Source organism: Pteropus alecto, unplaced genomic scaffold (genome assembly GCF_000325575.1).
Source record: "Pteropus alecto unplaced genomic scaffold, ASM32557v1 scaffold71, whole genome shotgun sequence".
Taxonomy (NCBI): domain Eukaryota; kingdom Metazoa; phylum Chordata; class Mammalia; order Chiroptera; family Pteropodidae; genus Pteropus; species Pteropus alecto.
Window position 1 is genome coordinate 12,529,760 of NW_006433024.1, and position 11,917 is coordinate 12,541,676.

An 11,917-nucleotide genomic window follows, 5' to 3' on the forward strand; every position below is an offset into this window, starting at 1 on the left:
ATTAAGAGGGCAAGATAATGCATGAAAATGCTTAGCACAGTAGCCAGAACATAGTAAAAACCTAAAAAATGTTAGGTATTATTATTATTATTATCATTATCATCATTATTATTATTACTACTACTACTACTAAAGTAAACCATAGGATTATCCTGAGGGAAAGACATGGCTTTGGAGTCAGGCCAATGTGGGTGCAAATTCTGGTCTCACATGTGCCTGTTGCTTCTCTGAGCATCAGTTTCTTCACTTGTAAAAAGGGGATAGGATTGTGGCAAATGTAAAATGAAATAATGCATGAACAGGGTATAATTCGCTGGCTGACAAAGAGTAAAAACAAATAAGTCTACTGTCATTCTTATTATCATTATCATCATTAGTGCTAAAGCATTAGAAGTGACAGGAGGCTAGCAGCTTAGCATTACAGAATGCCTACCGAGTGGAAAGTTCTTCCTTTTGGGAAGATGGAGGTAGGTGGCATCTCTCTCTGCCGCCTAGCTTGTTGGTTCCTTGTTCCCTGGAGTCCCTGTGGCTGGGTTGAGGAGGTGCCTGCTTGATAAGAGGTGAGTGCTGTTGACAAGCCCTCACCCTACAACCACACACCCTCTCTGCTCCTCCTGCCCACCCGCTGTGATTACCCGGGAAGAGCTGGGTCTTTCCAACTCACTGAAGACTGGGTGGTTTTGGATGCCTTCCCCAGACATCCTCGTTTTTTGCATTTTTCCTAGCCGAACCTCATTTTTCTGTTGGCAGCCCATTTTTCGATGTCTTAGAAAAAGTGGATATGTCAGCTGTTTTTCATTTCCACGCTCCTCTGCCACTTCATAAAAGTGCTGTGTATTCCATGTCTAAGTTCATTTACGGGGTGGAGGGGGGTGCTTTAAGTAACAACGGGCCAGATCCAAGTCCCAAATCATTTTCTAGGTGGCTGCTACTTAATGTAACTGGTTTTTTTTTTTGGCTTGAAGCCTTGGGGTTGGGGAGGTGGAGGGGTTGATACCATCGAGCAGGAAGTAGGACAAGAGAAAAGTCATTTCTTCTCCAGCTCTGTGAGAATACAGCCCTGTCTCCTCTGCCCCACAGCAGACATTGCCCAGCACTTCCAGAGTCAGGCATTTGTTGGTCTGGGATACTGTGAGGTGAGGTCTGGAGAGAATAGATTCTTAGAAAGACAATGCAAAATAGGTGCTTGAGCCAAGGCTGGTTTTCTTTCTTTCTTTCTATTTTTTTTTAGGTCTCAGCAGCCTTAAGTCCCCCTGATATCCAGTTGGTATGTCCTTAGGTGAAGTGACCAGCGACAGGCTTCATAATTTGCAGGGCCCAGTGTAAAATGAAAACGTGGCCCCTTCCCATGGGCCTGCTGCCACCCCCCATGGTGAACAGGAAACCTCCAGGAGAGTGTAACCTCCACAGTCTGGGTACATAGATTGGGTGGTCGAGAGACCCCTACTGAGTGACCAGCACGTGCACCAGGGCACTCTCAGTCCAGGGTAGGGAGGGCTGTGCCACGCCTTTCCCCAGGATGCTCAGGGCTCATGCCCAAACCCTTCCCCCACATACACACTAGTGCCTGGACCCCCACCGACACAACCCTGTCACCACCTTGGGATTAGGATGACTGCAGTAGTAGGCCAAGGTCGGGGAGACCCCACAGAGCCAGGCATCAGGGGGAGTGGAGCAGGTGCCTGAGGTGGTGGGAGGCATGCCCACAAGTAAACTGAGGCCTCAAGCCCCCAGTGCATGTTCTCTTGCCCCATCAGACTTTACTTACAAAACACAAAGTCAAAGGTACTAAGAAGTGAAGATGGCAGCTGCAGAACATTAAACCCCACGTGCAAGGCCCTTAGGAATGCAGGACCTTTTGGAACATAGTGACTGTAGATTCCTAGGAGGGAAGATTATTGGCTCTGTTTGAGAACCAGGTCAGGTAGCAGGCAGGAACCAGGCCAATCAGCTAAGAGTGGAAAGGCAGGTCATAGTTAAGGGTTTGAGCATGCAAGATGGGGCACAGCTCCATTGAGTAGATGATGGGGCTGTGGGCTAAGCTGACCCAAAAGATCCTTCTCTTACAGCTTGTGCTCCATCAATAAGAGACAGAGACCCCACTTCTAGCCATAGTTTATTCACCTGTAAAATAAGAACAAAATCTACAAAATCCCAGGAGTCTTAAGAATTTTCAAGATGCTTTTGAAAGGTACTGTAGCTCCCTGGAAAATGGGTCCACTCAAGTATCATCAAAACTGTGAGTGAACCATTTAATTTTGACCACAGGACTGGGAAGAGGGGAGAAGGACTAGATGATCAGTAAGGCCCCTTTTAACCCCAAGTTTTCATTACTCTTACTTTGGTCCAAGCTATAGAATTTCGATGCTGTGTATCATGAGAACTTTAAAAAGAATGTTTTCTTTTTTATTTCTCCATAATACACAAATATCTCCTTTTCTTTGAAAAAAAAAAAATTTTCCCAAATGTCTCCTTGAAGTAGGAAGAACTAGAAAGGAGAAGGAAGGAGAGCCTAGGCCATTTTTTAAAGCTTACCCCTTAAGAAACATACAAAGTGATTTTTGTCAAATGCAGAAAATGTCAACAGACTTAGGAACTCTCGACGTCTTGATTTTGATAGTCTAAATTTGATGCTGTGGTGTTTTCTTGCTTTCTGAGCCAGAAGCTGCTGGAATTCATTTGCTTGGCCAGATGGTAGAAAACACAGGGTTCCACCTTAATTACTTGTCCATTCCATAATTCTTTGTAAAGGAATTGATTTTTTTTCTTTAACCAAGTTAGTGTACTCCTGTGAGATGCCATTCTCACTTTGATTTGAGGTTCCGTCTGCCATCTTGAAACTAAATGATGACCATTATTTAAAAGTAGATCATATCTTGTGAATTTTAGTAGGGCCTATGAAATTTGCTGTATGTGTATTAGTCACAGAAATGTGACAGTACCTTTGATGAAATATTTTAATATTTTTGATGTAGGCCCATTCATTACAGGTTCTACCTCCCACTCCTTTTATGAAGAGAGTTAGGCAAAGAGAGTAGCTATCATCATCAGTACCCATGACCACTGATCACCGAGGACATAAAATACTGTGTGTGGTTACAATGACTAATTCTTTTAAGAACTTTGTGATATTGTTGGTATGATACCATTTTACAGATGAGGAACTCAAGATTCAGGGAAATTAAGTTCAAGATCACACAGCTAGAATGTGGCTGAACTGGGACTTGAACCCCTCTCCCCTGTCTGATACCCAGTTGTTTCCACTCGACCATGCATGCTCTGTTCAGCACTGTGTAACAGGGTTAAGAAATGCATAGAATATTTTTGTAGGGTATATATCACCTTCAGCCTCCCTACCCCATAAGCATAGGCCTATGGTAATGATAATCTAACAGTGTGAGGTGAGTGAAGAGGCACCAGCCCACTCGTGCTCTGTGAGCTTCTGTGACTCGCAGAGAGGCTGCTCTGTGCCTTATGGGACCAGATGTAGCCTTTCAAGGGAAGGAAGGGGTCTGGGTGGGAAGACTTGCCAGAAGGCAGCAAAGGAGTATGGAAAGAACATGGCTTCTGGAGTTGCGAAGACCTGCTCTGTCTCCTGTGAGCAAAACTCTTCACTGAGCATCACTAAAGTAAGGGTAATGGCATCGACCTGATAGGATTATTGGGAGGTTTGGGATTAAATGAGATGAAGGATATAAACCCTCAGATATACACAGAATGCTTAACAATCGTGAGTTGCAGTTGCAAAAAGACTTAATCTTACCATTCCCATAATTTTCCTGTGCACAGGCCCCCTGGCTGACACACACTCACTGCTGCTTAAGGTTTTGCATGCAATCTCTTACAAGCCAGTGAGAGGAACCCTAAATTTATCTCTTTTTTAAAAAAAAAATCTATTATTTCTGTATAATTTCCCATCTCCTCAGCGCTTTTACTTCTGAGTTTAGATTAAGGGCTTGGAAGATATCAGGTGTCAATGTCCATCCACAGAATTCAGCCAAGCTTGTGGCATGCCTCTTCCATGGTTGCGGGGACGGGGGTGAGTGCTGGGTTTGGTTCTTGTCTCACTCTTTTCCTATGGGATGTCTCACTGTCTTCTGAAGCTGGCCTTCCAAGAGGACAAACGTCTTCTTCCACTTGGAGGCATGACGAGCATGCGAGCGCCCAGAGCTCCGTGCTCTCTCCTGCTGGAAGTGGAAGAGGGTTGTCAGCTGTGAACTGGCCCAACTCTTGTGCTTTTTTGTTCTCTTTTGGCAGAACCAGCTTCTTGCAAAAGGACTGCTGTTTGTGGAGGAGAAGATTAAGCTGTGTGAAGGCAAGTACAAGGCTGCCCTCACAGAACGGGGTCCCTGTGACTCAGCCTTTGATGTTTGGGGAGCTGAAGTGCTTCTGTCCAAAAGCGGCCGGCTCCAAGTGGCTGATTCACCCTGTCGGTTTCTTCTCCACCTAGGCGGCAGCATTTCGATTTGAGTCGGCCATTCATGGCATTGCAAGTTAGAACTGTGTTTTGAAAAATGAAGTGGAATTGGGGTGGTCTTTTTGGGGACCTCATTAAGAGTTCTCCCCTCCCTCCACCATGGGATATGTGCTGGTGGTCTCCTTCATAGGGATAAATTATACTGCAGATCCTGCCATGGTGTTCCCTCTGGTCCATTCGGATCCAGGCTATTTCCTACTGGCCTCTGTCATATTCTCGTGGTCATACATGACAGGAGGCCTGTGCATTTGGGAAACATTAGGCTAAGCAGACACCCACTTAAGGGTATATGATTTGATAGGCAAAGGAAAATGTTCTGGCTTTAAAAGATCTTAGGGCCCATACGACAAGATAAAAAGGCAGTGAGTGGAGATGGGAGATGGGACCAGAGGCCAGAATCAGCCAACCCCATGAGTCTATCAGGGGCTCCTGTCAGCTCTCATCCAAGTGGATCCTGATCTTAGCTGCCGCCTAACTTCTTCAGTGACTTTGGTCAAGTTTCTAGTTTCTCTGAGTCTTGGTTTTTATCATCTTTAAAATAATCAAATGGGGGTAGGGATTATAGGGAGGGTAAAGTGTATAAGTGACATAGCACCGTACCCAGCACGTAGTAGGTATGCAAACTGGTTCTGTCTTTATTTTTTTCTACTCTAGCCTAGAGACCTCTATCTGTAGGTCAAACTTACTTCTAGACTGAGACTTAACAGGCATTAGGTCATCCCTTTTTAACTCCATTCCCTGGGAAAGAGACTGGCGTCTAGTGAAGTGGCTTCTAGAAAGACAAAGTCGGAAGAAAAATGAGAAACCGACCCTGGAAAGTTCAGCAGCATACAGTAAGTGCTCACCAAACCTTTGGGAGAATAAAGGTTAGAAATTAACCTCTATTTGAGAGCTGACTGAACCTGTAATCTTGTTTCCTTGGAATATATCTATGCTAAGATTTTCCAACCTTCTAAGTATCCACTAACCCAAGGCCTTATTTGTAAGTAACTTGCTTTGGTGAGAACTAAGTGGCCCTTTTGCATTTTGGTGGCAGGCTAGTACACAGATGTAGAAGGTGGTGGCCTAAGAAAGGGAAGAAAAGGAAACTTGGTCTCTGGCTACATGATTTGTCTGTAAGTCATTTGGGCAATTATTACATGTTCCTGGAAATGTGGAAAAAAATCAGCTTTATGAAAAAGATACTGAGCAAAACCAGAGATTCGAATGCCCTGAAAAAGGAAAGTGGAATGTCTCTCACTCAAGTGACACGCAACATAGGTACATTCAGAGCGAAAACTCAGAAATGGAGCTAGATGGGGAAACAGGGGTCATCCAAGATTCTGTGCCTCAGCCCCCAGATGTGGCTGGAGCGTGTGGGCCGGGTGTTCTCTCTGAATCCCTCTAGTTCTGGGATGTGGGGGCCCTTTGTGCACAGTGGAGGCGCATGTAGGGAACCTTTAAGGGTCTTTCACATCTTTAGCCAGAACATTAGTACTTTATTTTGTGTATTACAGCTCCAAGAAAGATTTTGTTTAGATAAAAGCATTCTGTTGCTATAAAATCTAGTTTGGAAACAACTGATATGATCCATCCTATCGCTGAGCAAACTTTATTGACCTGTTTGCTGATACACATACTCCCCCCACCACCCCGCCCCACCTTTATGGCTGCAGAAAAGGCAGAGGCAGCTCATATCCATGTGTTGCTCTTTTGTGGGACATACCATGTGACTCTCAGTCATTTTTTCTATAGCTTTAGTGACCTTGACTTTAAAGAAGTTTCTCATACCTATTCTATATACTTCTAGTGATCTAAACTCTCATGGCACATTAGTGGAGTTTTATAAGATAGTCATCTAGAACCTTCCATCCAAACCTCCCTCATCTTTGCAGGGAGCTTCATCTTTGACTTGTGGGCTGCCTCTAGAGGTGAAGTCATCTCTTTCCTTTAACTCTTTCTTCCCTGGGGTTACCCTGTTTTGTTAGTCTGTGTCTGTCTGACGTTCTTCTCTGAACATGTTCCAAAACCTTCATTACTCTCTGAAGTTTGCAGCCAGCAATTAGACCTCGGTTCCCAGGAGAGGCGCCTCCTTGCTGCCCGGTTGAAGAATTACCTCATGTGCCAATGATCTTTCTGTCTTGGTAGTGAAGAGGAGCACATAGGCATCAGAACTGCCCTGCAGGATTCTCCTTCCCTTCCTTCAGGCCCAGAGGGCCTCTGCTTATCTTTGTAATAGAAGGCTTAGGCTAAGGGCCATCAATAAAGGAGCTGGAAGAGCCTTTTCTCCTTTGAGGTACATTATCCAAGTGTCGGGGTTCACCTTAGTTTGAGGTCTCAGGATGACCTAACATTTCAGATGGTCCTTTTGACTCTCTCAACTCCTCCCTGAAGTGAACTAGCATAGCCTATGTTTGAAAACAGGATGGTGAATGATTCATTCAAACATTTATTATCTACTATATATCAGGTACTTTGCTAGATGCTGGGGACACCTAGCAAAGTTGAACAGAACCATCATAGAAGTAAAGGCCCTTGTGGAGCTTGAAACCTGGTAGTGGAGACAGATATCAATCAAATCATCACCTAGTATAAAACTGCAAACAGGACACATACTAAGAATACCATCCACAGTAGGAGGATTTGACCAATGGGGAGACTTTCCTGTGGAAGCGATACTGGAGCTGAAACTAGAAAGATAAACAGATTTAGGTTGGCAAAGAGGGGAGGCAAATTACAGTCTGGGCAAAGGGACTAGCACGTGAAAAGGCCCTGTGGCACGGATAAGCATGGTGAGTGTGAGGGACTGAAATAAAATTCACATGTTGAGGTCCCAAAGGCTGAGGGGAACACGGAGTAAGATGAAGACATAGAAGGAAACAGACTCTCACTGGCCAGTTTGCCCACATTATGGAGGTTTTCATTATCTAAACAAAGGAGCGTGTTAGAACTAACTGGTAAGTCCTGCTCTGTCCTGTCCCGTATTTGCATTAAATGGTAACCTACTTCCACTCACCAGCACTAGCATCTGCAAAAACCTGTACATTTAATACATGTCATTTATTCACTCAGAGATCTCTAAAAATTTATTTAGCAATGTGTCTGACACTGTGCTAAGCACTAGAGATGTAACGATGAGCAGGACAGACAGGGCTCATGCACTCACTGCCATTCTAGTGGAGACAGAGGAGTAAAATAAGCAATTCCAACAAAGTGCCATTAGCGTTTTATGGGGGAAAGTAGAGAGTGCTATGGGTTTGCCCTTTCCCCCAGTGTATTTTACTCTGATCTTTCAAAATCTGCTAGTCATGCCCTTGCTCTGTTCTCTCTCCCAGCCACTGCTTTTATTGTCCATTAAATTAACAGGAGATGCTAAATGAATCTTTCTATGTCCATTCAGCGGAACTGACACTGTTCTGCCAGATGCGTTTCTCAGTGTCTGATCTATGCTGACCCAGTTTCTCTGCCTCAGATGAGCACAGAGCCCGATCAGCTCTGTTATCTAGGTCATTAAACAGGAGCCACCCTGCGGGCCCCTCTCTGCCGGCGCCTACCTTTCCCGCTGCTGCAGAGTCCCGCACACAGCCTTCTAGGGTCATCAGGCTAGATGACCCCTGCACATCTAGCCTGAGGGTGACGCTTAGCCATGGCTCCTGATCCTAGAGGTGCCTGATCCTAAGCACCACGTCGGGAGATGGGTCCTGTGTTTTGCAGGTACCATGTCAGAGAAGGCTGCCCTCGCTGTTACTATAAAGAAGTGGGTAGAGGTGACAAGTTTCCAGGCTGTCTTTCCACCTCCCTCAACTGACAGCTCAAATCCAGAATAAAAAGCGAGTGTCTTAGTGATTTAAAAAAAAAACGAAACCAATATATAACTATGCACGTGATCTTCCTGGATTATGTTGGTCAAGAGCATGGGTCCTGGAATCCCAGCTCTGACTTCTAGCTATGTGACTCTGAGCCAGATACTCGACCTCTCTGAGCCTGTAAACTGGGATAGTAGTCTACTCATGAGATGTCTTACAGATAAGTAGTTTAGCGCAATGACTGATGATGTTGTAGCCATTCTTGTGATGATAGCAATTATGTGATTTTCAAAATTCAGCTTCCTTTTCTGGATTGGGGGATAGCGGGCATATTTTCAGCTGCGTCTTCTCATCCAATTCCATATTTACTGTAGTAACACCTTACAGATCAAACAAATGTAGATATTGAGCTTCCTTTGGCTGCACGGCCCCCGCCCCCGCCCCTTCCCCGTGATTCATTTGACATGGAACTGTCTTCTGGCCTTTCCTGCAAGTAATGACAAGTTCTTTTCTTTCTTTCTCTCCTCCCATCTTCTCGCCCTCGTGTAGGTGAAAATCGCATTGAGGTTCTGGCTGAAGTCTGGGACCACTTCTTCACTGAGACTCTCCCCACCCTGCAGGCAATATTTTATCCAGTTCAGGTCAGTCTCACTGGAATGGCCTTCTGCCGGCCTCAGCAATTTGTCTTACTCCTTGGCCTGTGCCACCTGGGGCCTCCTGGTGAATGGGGGAGAACCAAGAGGTTGGGCACCTGAGTTGGCTAAGGACCACGGAGATCTTTGCGGGGGCTCTCTGGTTCTATATTTAGCATCTAATCTCAAGCAAAGAAGAGGCCCCACATAAGTAACAATTTGTAGGCCCTCATCACACTCTTGGTTTAGAGCGTGTCTGTATATTCTCAGAGTGGTTTGCTTCTTACTTTTTGGAAGTAGGTAAAGACTTCTTTCTTTTCCCTTTCTTCCCCCTCCTCTTTTCTTTGAAGCACAGTTTTTAAGTAAGTTTCCTGTTGCTCCAAGATTGTGGGAAAGGAAAAATGTCCCTTGCCTTCCATAAGAGATTCTCGAAGACAGTGTAGCAGAAAGAATATTGGACTCGGAATCCGTAGCTGGGTTTGGGCAAACTCATCTTGCTTCTCTGAATGTAGCTCCCATTCATCTCCTGCAAAATGAGGAATTTAGACTAAAAGGTGAGCGGCATCTCTTTTGTGTCCGTGACCTCAGCTCATTCTACCACTTGTGTTGATTTCCTTCTACCCTCCTGCAGGACCGGTCAGCGCCAGCTCAGAATGGGTACCCCCTACGGCAGGTTGACCAGGAGGCCTTTCTCTCCAAACTATGTGTGTCTATCACACACCTGTGCTGCTGTGTGCTCCCTGTCCCACGGGTCTGTCTGTGGTTAAGGCCTTGTATCTAATCGGGCTTTGTCGAAGTGTGGGCGTGGGGCACAGCAGTAACAGCCATTAGCAACAGTAGGAATTCCCTTGTACAAAGGTACTTTGTTTACTCTGAATGGTGTTTTAAAGGAATTCAGAATTCTTTTAAATATATGTCAAAGATTTGAAAATTGGGAGGTTATGCCTACAGAGTTCATTTTCCATTTCGGGCCTGCCCCTAACAATTCTGGTAGAAGCCTCTGGCCTGTGGCCCGCTGCTCTTTTTGTCCCATCCTCAGCTCCATCCTGCATCCCTGAGAGAAGACTGATAGCATGTACGTGGACAGCTCAGCCCCCGTGCCCGCGGGCTTCTCCCTGCCCTATTATAGTCAGTCCTCAGCCAGCAGTGCGTCTCAAGAAGACAGGCCTGGGAGGTAGCGTTGCCAGATTTAGCAAATGAAAATACAGGATGCTGAGTTAAATTTGGATTTCAGATAAACATGAATAATGCAGTATTTGGGACATAAACTTTAAAATGATTTAAATTTAACTGGCTATCTTGTGTTTTATTTGGCAACTCTGCTGGACGGGGTGTGCAGTCCCAGGTCTCTCATAAGACTATTTGGGCAGGGAATTCCCAGGTGTGGGTACCTAGATGGGTTTAGAATGGGGAGTAGGGATGTGGGTGGGACAATCATCGAAGGGACAAGAGGGGCCCTCTTAGGCTCTGATCCAGGCGTAAGCCCACGCAGGTCTGAGGACGGCACTGCCTTGCTTTTCTTGAAACACTGTAAAATCTAACAATAATTGTTATCACGCCTGTCCACCCCCACCCCAATTTCCCAAGTGCTGTTGCCGCTGCTGGTCCAGACACCTCACACTGAGAACTGCTGACTTAGGGGTTCTCGCTACTGGTAGTAACACCCCCTGAGGTGTCTGTTAGTCCGGCTTGATCCATCTCACAGCTCCTCGTGTGTTTAAGTGTCTATATGAGACCTACTTCCTTGTTGGACAGATGTGGTTTTGAGCGCCTCCTATGTTCAAGAGTATGGAACTTTGCCTTTATTTTTCTACCTTATGCAATGAAAGAGCTAGAGATGAAGTGAAGGCATAGATACTTAAAAGACAGACAGTCAGTGCCAAGAGCTGGGACGTGGTGCAAAAAATAGAAACTGTAGGACTTTGGAAAATTCGGGATGGGGGAAGAACCACTGGCACTGAAGGTGGTCAGGGAAGGCAAACAGAGGGAGTGGTTGAACTGAGCCCGAAAGGTGTGGGTGGTACTGTGTGTGCCTCTTGGGATAGGGAGGATGCAGAGATGGCCAAGCCATTCTTGCCCTTGTTTCTAAGGAGTTATAGGAAATGCAAGACTTCCTTAAATCTTGGTAGCCTCGAAGGATGGGAAACCCAGTCCTATTTGGTAGGGTATTCCCTAGTGATATCTTTGACTCTGCCAAGAGCAACCCATTTTTAGCACGTGCAAAAAAGGGTCTGGGAAATGGCCCTCCTTCCCTTTTCTGTTTTGGGGAACTTCGGGAGCTCTAAAATCAAATAGTTTAAGTTTGCAATCCAGCTCTACCTTGGGTAAAATACTGTTACTCTGGGCTTCTGCGTTTTCATCTGCCAAGTGAATTTTATAATAGCACCTCTTTCAAAGGGTAGTTGTGGGGATTGAACATGTGTCTTACATCAAGAGTGTTTAAGATCATGTGTAGCACATAGTCAGAGCTTAATAAGTGCCAGTTCTTAAGATTATTGGTTATTCTTTTCTTTGTCCCCACCCTACATGGTTGAATGATTTACTTTCCTTCTACTTTCTCAGCTATTTTCCTTCCTAAGTTACTTGTGTTTATATAAGAGTCTAACAGGTCCCACGTTTTCCTCCTTTGCCTGGCATAGGATAGGTGCTCAAATATTTAATGGATGAAGTCGAGGAAGCAGCCTTGAATGTGGGGCGGTGGAGTTGATCTTTTCTCCTGTTTCTCCCCATCTTCTTCTCTCTTCCTTTTTCCTGACCACTCACGGCATTTGTGACACCCTGGCCCCCATTATATAAGTCTTGTATCATCTTTGGTTCATTTAGGCAGGTTGAGATACACCTTATCTTAAACGAAGCTTTCATTCTCAAAGATAGGGGCCAAGTCTTTGATTCTTTGACAGCCCCCCCAGGCCTCGAGACTACTCATCCTGCCCCGTCCTAGGTGCTCTGAACCCTATGTGCTTGGCGGCAGATCCAGCGAAATCTTGCCTCTCGACCCTGCCTCTTCTGTCCTCCAGGGCCAG

General features: G+C 45.4%; 1 protein-coding gene across 1 annotated transcript in view; it reads left to right on the top strand.

Annotated features, from left to right (window-relative positions):
* Window positions 1–11,917, top strand: part of PRR5L (proline rich 5 like) — a 68,594-nt gene that overhangs the window by 43,633 nt on the left and 13,044 nt on the right. Inside the window, exons 5-6 of the mRNA XM_006908037.3 lie at window positions 4,258–4,315; window positions 8,812–8,903. Coding sequence (XP_006908099.1) covers window positions 4,258–4,315; window positions 8,812–8,903 — 150 coding nt within the window. The remainder of the gene's footprint in view (window positions 1–4,257; window positions 4,316–8,811; window positions 8,904–11,917) is intronic.